The 14,887-nt window shown below is 48.8% G+C and overlaps 2 protein-coding genes across 8 annotated transcripts in view; both read left to right on the top strand.

The window, feature by feature from the left end:
* The first annotated feature begins 7,683 nt into the window (after positions 1–7,683).
* TMPPE (transmembrane protein with metallophosphoesterase domain) lies at positions 7,684–11,797 on the top strand. Of its 4 annotated transcripts, none has more exons than XM_032268862.1 (2): positions 7,684–7,865; positions 10,321–11,797. In XM_032268862.1, the coding sequence occupies exon 2, from the start codon at positions 10,410–10,412 to the stop codon at positions 11,769–11,771; it is 1,362 nt and encodes a 453-aa protein (XP_032124753.1). In that variant the 5' UTR covers positions 7,684–7,865; positions 10,321–10,409; the 3' UTR covers positions 11,772–11,797. The 4 variants fall into 4 exon arrangements, with proteins under 4 accessions (XP_032124753.1, XP_032124763.1, XP_032124755.1 ...); XM_032268872.1 differs by lacking the exon at positions 7,684–7,865 and adding an exon at positions 7,920–8,156; XM_032268864.1 differs by lacking the exon at positions 7,684–7,865 and adding an exon at positions 8,179–8,789.
* Positions 11,798–12,462: 665 nt separating this feature from the next.
* GLB1 (galactosidase beta 1) overlaps positions 12,463–14,887 on the top strand; it is a 95,560-nt gene continuing 93,135 nt past the window's right edge. For all 4 annotated transcript variants that reach the window (XR_004265549.1, XR_004265548.1, XM_032268844.1 and 1 more), the window contains exon 1: positions 12,463–12,739. Coding sequence is in view for 2 of the 4 variants with exons in the window: in XM_032268844.1 (XP_032124735.1) it covers positions 12,584–12,739 (156 nt within the window). In the remaining 2 variants the exon portion in view is untranslated. The remainder of the gene's footprint in view (positions 12,740–14,887) is intronic.

Below are 14,887 nucleotides of genomic sequence, written 5' to 3'. Positions count from 1 at the left end.
AAGGAAAAATAAAGAACTCTGCAAAGATGCATCTGAGAGACTCTGGGGAACAGATGCCCATGATGGATAGGAAGGTGACAGAAAGAAGACAGGAGAGCAGAATATTTGAAGGAACATCATTTTTTTTTTTCTAAGGCAGACCTTACTTGAAGCATTTTATGTTTTCAGATATCTCAAACTCCTCAGCGGGTAAACATGGAGACAAAGCTGTCTCAAAACCCGTGACTACCGTAAGGTACAGTCCTGCCCCTGATACACAGCTACCATCTTTTATTGGAAACTGTGGGGAAATTGTTGGCTGATGATTTCACAGTTTTATTTTTTTATTGTCTCATAACCATACCCATCAATTGGTTGCACAACTTAACCCCAGGACAAGTTAGGTTTCAGGACTTTTTGCATCAGAAAGCTCAAAGACACGTGAGGAGGCTAAGGAATTGCTGCATAGCAGAATTGCCCACATTGGTAGGCCAGAGACCTTGTTATTTTCAGTTTTTTAAATAACTTTTAACTTTGACACAAGAATTATTGTACTTCGTCAATTGTTAACATTTTGCTTTATTTGCTCTATCACTTGGTCTCCACCATATTCATGTAATGTACATGTGTATTATGTGTAATATATAATTATATGTATGAAAATATAAACATATTATTATAGTTACCATTTGAGAGTGAGATGTAGACATTATGCTCTTTTTTTTTTTTTGGGCACAGGGTCTTGCTATGTTGCCCAGGCTGAAGTGCAGTGGCTGTTCTCAGGATCAATCGCACTACTGATCAGCAAGGGAGTTTTGACCTTATCAGTTTCTGACCTGGGCCAGTTCACCCCTCCTTAGGCAATCTTGTGGTCCCCTGCTCCCAGGAGGTCACCATATCGATGCTGAACTTAGTGTGGACACCCGATTGGCATAGCACACTACAGCCCAGAACTCCTGGACTGAAGCAGTCCTCCTGCCTCAGCCTCCCGAGTAGTTGGGACTACAGGTGTGCACCACTGCACCTGGCAGCATAATGCTCCTTTACTCCTACATAATTCTGGGTGTACTTTTTTTTTTTTTTTTGAGATAGAGTCTTACTCTAGTCACTAGGCTAGAGTGGAGTGGTGTGATCTCGGCTCACTGAAACCTCCACCTCCTGGGTTCAAGCAATTCTCCTGCTTCAGCCTCCCAAGTAGCTGGGGCCACAGGTGCTTACCACCAAGCCCAGCTAATTTTTGTATTTCAGTAGAGACTGGGTTTCACCATGTTGGCCAGGATGGTCTCGATCTCTTGACCTTATGATCCTCCCACCTCGGCCTCCCAAAGTGCTGGGATTACAGGCGTGAGCCACCTCGCCCAGCCAATTCTGGGTGTATTTTTAAAGAACATGGCCACAGCTGGGCGCGGTGGCTCAAGCCTGTAATCCCAGCACTGTGGGAGGCCAAGGCGGGTGGATCACGAGGTCAAGAGATCGAGACCATCCTGGTCAACATGGTGAAACCCCGTCTCTACTAAAAATACAAAAAATTAGCTGGGCATGGTGGCGCGTGCCTGTAATCCCAGCGACTCAGGAGGCTGGGGCAGGAGAATTGCCTGAACCCGGGAGGCGGAGGTTGTGGTGAGCCGAGATCGCGCCATTGCACTCCAGCCTGGGTAACAAGAGCGAAACTCCGTCTCAAAAAAAAAAAAAAGAACATGGCCACAATATCACTTATCCAAAATAGAAAATTTAATATTGAAACAATATCATTTTCTCATCCGTAGTCTATATTCAACTTTTGTTAATTTTCTCAATAATGTTTTCCTGATTTTTTTTCTCCTGGTGATCCAATCTAGGACAATGTGTCACATTTTTTTGTCATGTCTTTCTAGTGGAGATCTGGTTTATTTTTCTTGCCTTTAATGTATGCAATTTAATACTCTTTTTAAAAACCTATTCCAAATTGCAATCACTTTAATGGCATAAAAATATTAGAAATATAAAATTAGGCCAGATGCAATGGCTTGTGCCTGTAATCTCAACACTTTGAGAGGCCAAAGCAGGCAGATTGCTTAAGCCCAGAAGTTCAAGACCAGCCTGGATGATATGGGGCAATCCCATCTCTCCAGAAAAAAAAAAAAAAAGAAAAATTTGCTAGACATGATGGCCTGTACATGTAGTCTGAACTACTCTGGAGGCTGAGGTGGGAGGATCACCTGAGCCTGGGAGGTGGAGGCTGCACTGAGCCATGATCATACTGCTGTACTCCAGCCAGTAGGATTGCCCAGGCTGGGCAACAGAGTGATTCAAGAAAGAAAGTGTGAGAGACAGAGGGAGGCAGGGAGAGAGGGAGGGAGGGAGAAAGGAGAGAAGGATTTTTTATTGAAATACAGGTCAGAACTGACACTGAGAATGAAGATTTGCTGAGTAGGAAAACTCCATAAGGGAAAACAGATCAAAGACATTGAGTTTGATTCTTAACTTGTGTGTAGAGCCCTGTGGGGACAGAAGTCTTCCTCTGTTTCAGGCCACACATATGTCTCCCTCTCATTGTTCTTATGCTACTGATGAGGCCTCTGTGCTTCTCAAACTATCTTTGGTAAAGGATCAATTCTGGGGTTTTTTTTGTTTGTTTTTTTAATTATCAGTGTTCCTTCCTATCTATCAAGGATTGACCCTTTTGTAAAAATTCAATAAAAATAAATTACTAGAAAAATAGGCCAGGTGTGGTGGCTCTTGCCTGTAATCCTAGCACTTTGGGAGGCCTAGGTAGGTGGATTGCCTGAGCTCAGGAGCTCAAGACCAGCCTGGGCAACATGGTGGAACGCCATCTCTACTAAAATACAAAACATCAGCCCACGTGGTGGCATATGCCTGCAGTCCCAGCTACTCAGGAGGCTGAGGCTTAATTGCATGAACCCAAGAGGCGGAGGTTGCAGTGAGCCAAGATCGTGCCACTACACTCCAGTCTGGCTGACAAAATGAAATTCTGTCTAAAAAAAAAATTACTAGAAAAATGAAATAAAAAATAGATGCATAATAATTTTTTTCATTATTAGATTCAACAGATAGATTTACTTGCTCAAATTGCTCCAAGTTTCTAAATGCCTGGGCTGAATTTCTGTACTTACTGCATGACACTGGTCTCAGGGTCACACTTTGAGAAGTACTGGTCTATATTACAGCATGTACCAAGTTTAGAGATGAGTGCCTGCCGGCCAACAGCCTTCTCTTTTGTTTTTTTGAGATGGAGTCTCACTCTGTCACCCAGGCTGGAGTGCAGTGGTGTGATGTTAGCTCACTGCAACCTCCGCCTCCCTGGTTCAAGTGATTCTCCTGCCTCAGCCTCCTGAGTAGCTGGGACTACAGGCGCGCGCCACCACGCCCAGCTAATTTTTGTATTTTAGTAGAGACAGGGTTTCACCATGTTGGCCAGGATGGTCTTGATGTCTTGATCTTGTGATCTGCCTGCCTCGGCCTCCCAAAGTGCTGGGATTATAGGCATGAGCCACTGCGCCTGGCCAGGGTGACAGCCTTCTCGTGGTTCCTACATATTTTCCAGTATGCAGGGGGCTTTGCATCCCGGCACACTTTATCTGTGCATTTAAACAGGAACTAAACAGTACACTATGGGCAGAAGTATAGCCTTGTGTTAACAACTCAGGCCCTAACGTCAGGCAACGTAACTTTAGAGACTCTACTGCTTCCCAGAGCTGTAGCTACTGGCAAGTCATTTCACTCCTCTGTCTCAGCTTTCTAGTCTGTGAAATGTGGATAATGGCATGCAACTCAGATCGTGAGGAATAGTGACACTGGTAAGGCATTCAGCACAACAATGGCTATTGTTACTGTTGCTATTTCAACTACAATACAAAATCGAGTACTAAAAATCTCAGAAATAAACTACAGTCTATATTCCTTTGGCAAGATTATACTGTAAAGGGCTAGAAAATAAATATATTCAGTTTTGTAGGTCCTAAGATGGCAACTACTCCACTCTACCGTTGTAGCGTGAAAGCAGCCATGTGCAACGTGAAGAGAACGGTAGGTGGCTGTGTTCTAAGAAAACTATTTATGTGTAATCCTGGCACTTTGGCAGCCAAGGTGGGCAGATTGCTTGGGGCCAGGAGTTCAAGACCAATCCTGGCAACAAGGAAAGATCTGGTCTTTAGGGAAAAAAAAATTATTTAGGCATGGTGGCACTCGCCTGTAGTCCCAGCTACTCAGCTACTCAGAAGGCTGAGGTGGGAGGACTGCTTGGACCCAGGAGTTCGAGGCTGCTGTGAGCTGTGATCGCACCACTGCACTCCAGCTTGGGTGACAGAGCGAGACCATGTCTCAAACAAAACAAAAACAAACAAAAACCAACCTCACAAAACTTTATTTATGGACATATTTATGGACACTGATGCTGGAAACATATCATTTTCAAATGTCATAAAATATTATTATTATTAATATTTTTTCATTCATGTAAAATCAAGTTTTAGCTGGCAGGCCATAGAAAAACTGGCAGCAAAATGCACAGATTCTTAGTCAGTAAAAAGAATTTTAAAAAAGAGAAAGAAAAACAGGCAGCAGGCCAGATTTGATACCCTGCCCTTAGCTTGCCAGCTCCTGCCCTAAACACTTTCTACCTTAACTCAGTTAAAAATACCTATTGCATATGATAACCTTGAGTCTACAGAGTAGGAGAGAAGGTAAAAAAGTTGAATCTGCCATGTGCTAAGGATTTTGTTGTTTTGTTTTTAAACTTCATTCTGCAATGATTTCAAGCTTAGAAAAAAAAAAAGTTGAAAAAAGAGTACAAAGAATTCCTTCATTGATTTTCCAAATGTTACCATTTTACCACATTTGCTTTTTTTTCTCAGGTTCTTTTCATGCCTGGAATACCATTTCTGTCTCCTATTTTTGTATGTGTGTGTGAACTGTTTGAGAGTCCGTTGCAAAAATGATGCCCCTTTAAGCCGGGCGCGGTGGCTCAAGCCTGTAATCCCAGCACTTTGGGAGGCCGAGGCGGGTGGATCACGAGGTCAACAGATCGAGACCATCCTGGTCAACATGGTGAAACCCCGTCTCTACTAAAAATACAAAAAATTAGCTGGGCATGGTGGCGCGTGCCTGTAATCCCAGCTACTCAGGAGGTTGAGGCAGGAGAATTGCCTGAACCCAGGAGACGGAGGTTGCGGTGAGCCGAGATCGTGCCATTGCACTCCAGCCTGGGTAACAAGAGCGAAACTCCGTCTCAAAAAAAAAAAAAAGATGCCCTTTTGTCTCCTAAAAACCAAGGATGTTCTTTTATATAACCATTACCAAAATCAATATACAAATACAAAACTATTATTCAATCTTTAGACCTTGTGCCATTATCAAAATCAGAAAGTTAACATTGATGTGGCTGGGCCTGGTGGCTCACGCCTGTAATCCCCACACTTTGGGAGGCCAAGGCGGGCAAATCACTTGAGGTCAGGCGTTGGAAACCAGCCTGGCCAACAGGGTGAAACCCCATCTCTACTAAAAATACAAAAATTAGCAGGGCGTGTGGCGCATGCCTGCAGTCCCAGCTACTTGGAAGGCTGAGGCAAGAGAATCACTTGAACCCAGGAGGCAGAGGTTGAGTGAGCGCAGATTGCACCACTGCATTCCAGTGAGACTCTCTCTCTCTCTCTTTCACACACACGCACACACACACACACACACACACATGGGAAATTAACATTGATGCATGGTACTCATCTAACCTGCAAGTCTAACTCTGATTTCATCAACTGTCCCACTAACATCCTGTATATGCCAAGCCTCTTATTATCATCATCTCTGGTAATTTCTTTCCCCAGTTACCCAGTGAAATTGATATTATTATCTCTATTTTACCAACGAAGAAACTGAAGCTCAGAGAGGTTAAGTAATTTGTCCACAGTCCACAGATGGTAAGTGGCGGAGCTGGAATTCCACCTCGAGTGTACTGCCTCCAGAGTCCTTGCTCTTTTATACTGAACTAGAATTGCAGAGCTTGGAAAGGACTTCTTGGTGCAAGGACACAAAACTGGTACTCCAGGCATGAAAAGAAGCCAGGCGCAGTGGATCACATCTCTAATCTCAGCATTTGGGGAGGTCCAGGCAGGTGGACTGCTTGATCCCAGAACTTCAAGATCCACCTTAGTAACATGGTGATACCCTGTCTCTACAAAAAATACAAAAATTAGCCGGGTGTGGTGGTGCACCCCTGTAGCCCCAGCCACTTGGTAGGCTGATACCGAAGGATCACTTGAGCCCAGGAGGCCAAAGCTGTAGTAAGCCATGATTGTGCCACTGCACTCCAGCCTGGGTGACAGAATGAAACCCTGTCTAAACAAAAACAAAAACAACAAAACAACCCCCAAAACAAAAACAAAATCCTGAGAAAGAAAAGCCAGTGACTGATACTTTCTCAATCTCTCACGGAAATGTCCAGTAGGAAAGGAGAAATGGATGAACAAATAGAGTTCTGGCTATTTTGTTATACAACAGAAAAGGTTTTTTTTGAACACGAAGGCACGAACTAAGGTTTTTTTCTTTTTAACTTTTTAAAAGTAAAAAATAACTGCTTAAAGTTATTCTAAAAACAGGTACAGTCTGGGCGCAGTGGCTCACGCCTGTAATCCCAGCACTTTGGGAGGCTGAGGCGGGTGGATCATGACGTCAAGGGATCAAGACCATCCTGGCCAACATGGTGAAACCCTGTCTCTACTAAAAATACAAAAATTAGCTGAGTGTGGTGGCTCGAATAAAGCCTTCCTTACCATTTTAACAAGTGCTAGAACAGTTTTTTCTTTAACAGTATTGCTACAACTTGTGGATCTTCTAAAAACCTTAGTTTGGTTCTCGAACAGTGGGAGAGATGACTATAAAAGTCAATACTGGTTATGGGCTGGTCTACACTCCTGCTTCAACAACAAACAAAACAGATATCTGGTCCCCGACCCTAGAGCTTCTGATTCAGAGTTTCTGGGCCCCAGAATATGCCTTTTTTTTTTTTTTTTTTTTTTTTTTTTGAGGTGGAGTCTTGCTGTGTCGCCCAGGCTGGAATGCAGTGGTGCGATCTCGGCTCACTGCAACCTCCGCCTCCCAGCTTCAAGCGATTCTCCTGTCTCAACCTTCCGAGTAGCTGGGATTACAGGCATGCGCCACCAAGCCCATCTAATGTTTGTATTTTTAGTAGAAACAGGGTTTCCCCATGTTGACCAGGCTAGTCTGGAACCCCTGACCTCAAGTGATCCGCCTGCCTCGGCCTCCCAAAGTGCTGGGATTACAGGCATAAGCCGCCGCGCCGGGCCCAGAATTTGCATTCTAACAAATTCCAGGTGAGTTGATACAGTGGATCCAGGGACCGATCTCACTGTGCTAACCCCTCGTTTAGTTTTTCGGAGAGCCCTGTATATGGGACGCGGATTCGATCTAAGGCATTTAGGTTTAGTGATTAACAATTTCCCTCTTTGGCTCTCTCAAGGCAGCCAGGGAACAAGGAGGCCACGATTAATGTCCAATCCCCGAGGCGCGTTATCAAGCTGCTGAAAGCAGGGCCTCCCGATTACCGTTCCAAAGGGTCCCTTCCCCGAGCAGACGCCTGCAAAACCCCGATAGTACTATCCTGGAGTCACACGCCAGCGCAGCCTCCTGGCCGCCCCCACCCGCCCTGCTCGGCCACCGGGAGGCGGAGCGCGGGGCGGAGCAGGCACAAGGGCTGGCTGCTGGGCCGACGAGGGGCGGTGCCAGGCCGCGGGTCCTTAGTCAGGTGACGCGGAGGGGCTGGCCTGGGCGCCGACTGCAGAGCCAGGAGGCTGGCGGTCATGCCGGGGGTCCTGGTTCGCATCTTTCCTCTGCTGCTGGCGCTGCTGCTTCTGCGCCCTGCGTGCGGCTTGCGCGTAAGTCTGCGGGACCCGGGTGCGGGGAGGCACTGAGAGGGGACAGGCTGGCGGGGAACCGGGCTGGGGCCGCGGCCATCGGGGGTCCCGCAGGGCGGGGAGCCTGAGCCCCGAAGTGCCCCCAGCAGCCGGCGGCCGGAGGAGCGCAGGCAGTGGACCGGCCTTCCCGTCGGGGGCGGGCCGGGCGGGGCGCGCGTCCTTCGCGGCAGGTCGGTCGCTCGTGCGTTCCGCTCCGGCCGGGCTTTGCGCTTGGACCCACTTCCCGTTCTGTAACAAGGGGGGTGAGACGAGGTGCGCCCGAACGTTTCCTAAGTTGGCATTCCGGGAGGGGATTCCACGTAGCGCGGGTTAGAGGGCGCCTCGGGCTCTGGCTTGGGTCGCCCTCCCTTTCCCAGTCCGTGCTCTGCGGAGCGCTCCGGAAGGAGAAAAACGGGGTCAGGAGAGGCCCCTGCAGTGGGAGCGCGGCGTTATTTTCCCTCCGGGCGCTCTTCCTTTTCGTACGTCTTGTTCCCTTCTGGCCACTCCCCGTCGCCTGCTCTTTGGCTTGGGTTTTTCTTGGTATTTGTGGGGCCCTTCGGCGTTTGGCGGTCCAGGTTATGGTGGGGGGAGGGGGAAGAGGTAGGCTGCTGGGGGACGCCAGCGTTGGTGGAGGGAGGTCTGCCGAGGCGAGGAGGTGAGGTGCCGGGCGTGCACGTTTGGTGGGAGAGGAAGGACAGTGTCACTCCCTGCGTCCAAGCCCCGGGGACGACCTGAGGGGCTGCGAAGCGCTGCCTGGGGAGGTCTGCATCACACCTGCGGAAGGGAGGGCGGGTGGCTGCAAGCTGCTCCTCTGCACGTTCCGCGGACCAGCTTTGGTTCCTCCAGGGTAGAGGTGGGCTGAGCCTTCACGCTTTAAGAGCTGGTGGCATTTGACACCGTCGACTTGTAAGTTGCACCCTTTAACAAGGCGTTCAGTAACGCGCCTAGGGGTGAGAAAAGTGGTACGTTTACCTACAACCAAGATTGAACTGTTTGGAAAACAGCTGCTGAAAATGTTTCCATTTTTGGAAAAAGTTGGCACAGATTGAGCGTTTGCTGCTCCCCCTTCACCCGTCTGTGGTTCCTCTATCCCAGTTTGTAGACAGAGTGTTCTTGTCCAGAAGGACCGTAGGAGTCAGACACAGCCAGCTGTGAAAACCACCGGATAAGGTGGAACTGGGGAACAGTTCAGGAGAACAGTGGTGCAGGTAAGGGGCTGGGGGAAGGCAGATCTTAACCAGTATCTGGGGCTGGGGGTGGGGGTGGGGAGAGAAGGATCTATGAACGAGGAACAGGTGGACAGCATCCATCTGTCTGATGTGAGCTCATTAGTCTTGTGCAGCGTCACTGGGTCAGGGTGGATGCCCTGTGGTTGCATACCTGAGGCCCACACAGGGAGGCTGGCATCACCCCAGGAATTCTCATGTCGGGTGCCTGGGTGTCCCTGTCGAGCTCCTGTGCCCACAGCTGAAGAAAGATACCTGCAGTCTGGCTTTCCATTATCTCCTTGTTTACATTTCTTTAGAACAGTGGTTCTCAAATTTTAGCTGTCCTAGAAATTAAGAAAATATTTTCTTTCTTTTTTTTTTTTTTTTTTAAGACAGAATCTGGCTCTTTAACTTCCACCTCCCATGTTCAAGCGATTCTCCTACCTCAGCCTCCTGAGTAGCTGGGATTACAGGTACCTGCCACCAGGCCTGGCTAATTTCTGAATTTTTAGTAGAGTCAGGGTTTACTGTGTTGGCCAGGCTGGTCTTGAACTCCTGACCTCAGGTGATCTGCCTGCCTCAGCCTCCCAAAGAGCTGGGATTACAGGTGTGAGCCAGTGTGCCCAGCCCTAGAGAACATGTAAAACTATTTGTTAATAAATAATACATCATTACACATGAACAAGCAATAAATATATTTGAAAAACAACAGTATTTCTCCCCAAATTTTAGGGTGCAGAGTTGTACTGTTTTACATTTCTGCAAATCTCTTTCAATGTCTCTTAATAGAAGACAGTGAGATTTTCATGTTTATTTCTGCATTCAATCTGTTGCCATATCACATGTCACATGTCACTGGAAAACTGCACCCTCAGGACAGAGTGAGAGTGGGACAGGCAGTAATGGCTTAGAATTATAATAAAAACAGTTTTGACTAAATACCACACTTTGAATACCACTGATTTGGAATGTTTTTATAAAACCAGTTTGTGCTCACTGTAGAGAAACTTTAAACGTATAGAAAATGTGGTAAGAAAATGAAAACTGCCCATCATGTCACAATCCTGTGAGTTTCTTTTTGAATAATAAAGTATAGCTAGTAACTGACCGGTATTTGAGTGGCTTGGATTCCCCAGGTGGGTTGGCCACATGTAAGTGGCCTTTGAGTTTTGAATGGGTACAAGGACACTCTAATATCCCACAAAGCTGATGCTGGTTCCTGGTTGCAGGCGGAGTTGACCTGGAAACCTCTCCTTGGCCACTCATTTCCACAGTCCACCTGCACGAACTGGTGGGGGAGCCTCTAGGAGCAGAGAAAATGACCATCTTCAGGCAGCTGTCCCTAGGCACAAAGGCCACCCTGGCCGCCGTCACTGTCTTCGTGTCCATGATCGCCTCCCGCTCTTTTCTGGCAGAGAGCCTCGAGCTCAGGGCCTGGCGTTGGCTGCTTCGCTTGCAGCTTGCCCTGTTTGTCAACTCGCTCATGCTCATTGGCTCCCTCTACATTTGGCGCAGCACGGTCAGCAATCTCTGCCACTCCCCAGCTGCGGAGTCAACCTGTTTTCAGCTTTGGAAGGTGGTGGTTCTGGCATTTCTGGCCCTGGCCCATTCCAGTTTCTTCACCATGTTCTTTTTAGTGGCCGAGGAGCCTTATCTGTTTTCCTTGGCAGCCTACTCCTGCCTGGGTGCCTACATCATCATGCTCTTCTTCCTCTGCATCCTCAGCGGCATGGAGCAGGCCTACCAGCTCTTGGCCTGGCGCAGTGGTAGGGTCGTGGGCAGCCTTGACAAGACAAGGAAGCTGGTGCTCAGGCCTGCCTTGGCAGTGGGAGTGACAGCTGTGCTTAGCGTGGCAGGGATTCTGAATGCCGCGCAGCCCCCGGCGGTGAAGACTGTGGAGGTGCCCATCCATCAGCTGCCCACCTCAATGAACAACCTCAAGATCGTGCTCCTCTCAGACATTCACTTGGGCCCCACAGTGGGCAGGACCAAGATGGAGATGTTTGTGAGGATGGTGAATGTGCTGGAACCAGACATCACCGTGATCGTGGGTGACCTCTCCGACTCAGAAGCCTCGGTCCTGCGGACAGCTGTCACTCCTCTGGAGCAGCTTCAGTCACGTCTCGGCGCCTACTTCGTCACAGGCAATCATGAGTACTACACGTCGGATGTCAGCAACTGGTTTGCACTGCTGGAGTCCCTGCACGTCCGGCCTCTTCATAATGAGAACGTGAAGATTTCCGCCACCCGGGCCCAACGTGTTGGTGGTGGCAGTGGCGGTGGGAGTGAGGACGAGGACTGGATCTGCCTGGCTGGGGTGGATGATATTGAAGCAGACATCCTGCACTACTCTGGCCATGGCATGGATCTCGACAAGGCCCTGGAGGGCTGCAGCCCGGACCACACGATCATCTTGCTAGCTCACCAGCCTCTGGCTGCCAAGAGAGCTCTCCAGGCCCGGCCAGATATTAACCTCATCCTTTCTGGGCACACACATGCTGGACAGATCTTCCCCTTGAATGTAGCAGCCTATCTCCTGAATCCCTTCTTTGCTGGTCTCTACCAAGTGGCCCAGGCCACGTTTGTATATGTCAGCCCAGGCACAGCCTACTACGGGATACCCATGAGGTTGGGTAGCAGGGCGGAGATCACAGAGCTCATCCTGCGACGGGCTTCCTGAACTGGCCCTGCCCTGCGCACCTCTGCCCTGCCCTTGCCCTCGCCCTTGACCCTCCGTCCTGCTTCAGAGTGGTTTGCCTGCTTTTCCCCTCCAGCCTGGTCCACCCAACCTTGCCCACACGCTCGGTCACAAGCCTGACCCAAACGGTGACTTACGGTGGGGCTGCCTGGCATTTTCAGGCTGGTTCAACGAGTTTCCTTGGCCAGTTGCTTTTTCTGATGCACTTGTGAGATCACTAAGGTCACATATATGAGTATTCCCCTCTATTTTCAAGATGGTATGGGATGGAGACCTTCTCCTGCAGAGCTCCCAGGGATGAACCTCCCCTCGGGGTTGCTAAAAAGGAATACATTTAGAAAGCAGGGCCAGGGGGAGCAGGAGCATTTTCCTCCTGGTGTTTTAAAATCGTCTTTAGGACTTAGGTGGTTTCCAGAATCATTGATCCAGAGCCTTTCTGGGGAAGAGCAGTGTTGCCAGGTAATTTGGGAGAACAGGCAAGATGGAAGGGCCCTCTGGCTGCTAGAGAGGAATATTTTCTTTTCCTCTGGTTCTGTCAGGATCACCTCTATGGAGGGCATCAGCAACATCCACTGGAATGCACAGCTCCTCCTGTTCCAGGGCTTGAGGGATGCTGTGTAACTGTCTGTGCTCCTGGGCCTTTGGGGGCAAGGTCGGGGGAGAAGAACATTGAGCGCCACGTGGTGATGGGAACATTGCTGCTTAGGAGTTCAGAGAGCTTTGCCTCCCTCATCTCATTTTATACAACCCTTGGGGGAGCAAACTGGGGACAGGCTGCTTTTCCCTAGTTGGAGATGAGGAAACCAAGGCAAAGTGAGATAGGGCATAGGCAGTATGCCAAGGTGTGCAGGAGATTTGGGGCTAGAAACCAGGCCTTTTGCCTCCCACTGAAAGCTGTGCTTTCCCACTTGCTTTTCCACGTGGTGATTAAGCAGCTGCGTCTGTTGCAGGTGAGTGAGGATTCAAATGCAGTTCACCAGTGAACAGTCCAAAGGACAAACAAGGGCCTAGGAGCCAATGCTCTTCCAATGTGGTTTGCTTGAGGCTGATTTCAACTTACAGGGATCGCAGCCTGGAAGGGAGTCAGCTAGTTTCAGTGCAGGGCGTCTTCCATTTGAAGGAGAGTCAGGAAAGGAACCCTCTACCTCCGACCCCGGGTTTGGGTTTGATTTTTCTGTCAGCAGCTGGGTTCTCTCTTGGCAAGAGGGGAAGATGAGGCCTGCTTGGGAGTGGCCGTGCTGTGTGCCTGGGCAGGGCCTGCGGGCTCCCCTCCCTGGGCCTGGCTGTGGAATGCAGGGACTGTTCTTCCTGCTAGGTGGCTTCCAACCCACTTGCCTGACCCTTTAAGAGCTGGCGGTAGGCTCTGGCCACAAAATGGTAAGACCATTCCCGCTGGCTTCTAGACCCACAGAAAAACAGGCAGGTATTACGATGTCCGGAGTGACTCCAGCCCTGTTGGCCTGGCCCTTGTGCCAGAAGCAACAGACCCTTTGATGCTGAGATGGCGATGAGCCCTTGTGTTAGAAAAGGCCTCACTGAGAAGACAGAGCCGGGCCTGTTTCCTGCTGGGTGATTTAAGCTTGGGATGGAAAGTCTTCCTCCATTGGGGAAGGAAGACGCTGGCTGTGACCGGAGAGGCTCACCCTGCTGCTCACTCATTGGACAGCGTCGAGTGGGTGACCTTCCCGCACTGAGCCTTGGTTTCCATCAACCCTAAAATGGGGATAATTACCGTATCTACCTCAAGATTGTTTTGTCAGGAGGGATCCACCAAGCCTCGTGCATGAGCTCCACATGGCACAGTGTACACAGTAAACAGTGTTATGTTAATTTTTCAATGTTCCAGTGGGGCTTGCTAAGGAACTATGTTGGGCACAGGTGCCCAGAGGATTCATGGAGCAGCCAGTCCTGGGGAACGAGTGGGCAGCGAGGTGCCTCCTGCTGGGGCTGGTGATATGTCACAGCAGCAGCTGCTGGGAGTTTGCCTTCCTCCCCTCACGTGCATCCTAGCAGGCAAAGGGGGTTTCCTCCTTTCCTCCTTGTCCCCCTGGTGTATAGTGGGGTTCGGGGGGATCTGGAGACCCCCCTTTTTGTTCTCAGGAAGCCAAGGTATTGACAGTGGGTCATCCCATGCAGTTTAAAATGTGTCTTTGAGTTAACATTTTGGTGGTTTCCTTATTTTTTTTTTTCTATCCACTGTCCTTCCAAAATCACTTTTCTTGTGACACAACCTCATTTTGTGAAGCATCCTTACTCCCTTTCAGTTCTCGCTTTGGATTTCACCAGGCGGGCTAGATGGTGCCATTTCACTTGCGCAGCTTGGTGCCGCTGGCAGCGTGTGACTCACCCGTTACGTGTTATTTCACTGGTTTCTTGATTTTGCGTCTTTCTCATCAGTGACCTGGGCTTGATGAAATTAGCTTTCATGAAGTCCTATTTTTAAAACAATTCTGCATCCTTCTCTCTTTTCTTTCTCTTGAATGCCGTCATTGTGTGGTATTACGTACCCTTCATCCACTCTGAAGTCCTTGCTTGACTGATTGCTTTCTGTTAGCAGAAAGAAAACAGGTCCATCCTATGTATCTGAGAAACATCATCAACACCCTCTCCTATCTGGGCTGTATTCCCTGACTTGGTGGACAGTTTTTCAGCAGAAATTTCTCCATCGCTGTCCAGATTCTGGCCCTGGTGGGCAGCTCTCCATGATACCTTTACTTGTCTGTTCAACCATTGACCTATTTTTTTGTTTGTGGTTGAGGGAGGCGGTGAGAAACATTACTTGAAGCTTGATCGTTCTTTTAATTTCATTTGTTTCTTTATTTGTAATCTGTTAGATGCAAATTGAAATGCAGTGCTTTTTGAAGATTAGCAATAGCATCTCTAGTATATGATGCTGTTATAAAATCTCAATAAATTAATCCTGCTGCCATTCATTCCCAATACCCATCCCTGCTTTTTTTCCCTCTTTGGTTTGGTTGGTTTTAAATTTTTCATACATGTACCTGTCTCCCAGCTTCAACAAGGATGATGAGACCATCTGCCATCCTTTCTCAGCTACCCCTGCCCCACCCGTACTCTTTATTTTTTGGCTGGAGTAT

This window comes from Sapajus apella, unplaced genomic scaffold, assembly GCF_009761245.1.
Source record: "Sapajus apella isolate SASKATOON/1434 unplaced genomic scaffold, GSC_monkey_1.0 scaffold4, whole genome shotgun sequence".
Taxonomy (NCBI): Eukaryota; Metazoa; Chordata; class Mammalia; order Primates; family Cebidae; genus Sapajus; species Sapajus apella.
The sequence above is the reverse complement of the archived record's forward strand: the minus strand, read 5'-3'. Positions and strand labels throughout refer to the sequence as shown.

Excerpts from the sequence above, each read along its gene's own strand:
- TMPPE (XM_032268862.1), top strand. The coding sequence starts at position 10,410 with ATGACCATCTTCAGGCAGCTGTCCCTAGGCACAAAGGCCACCCTGGCC.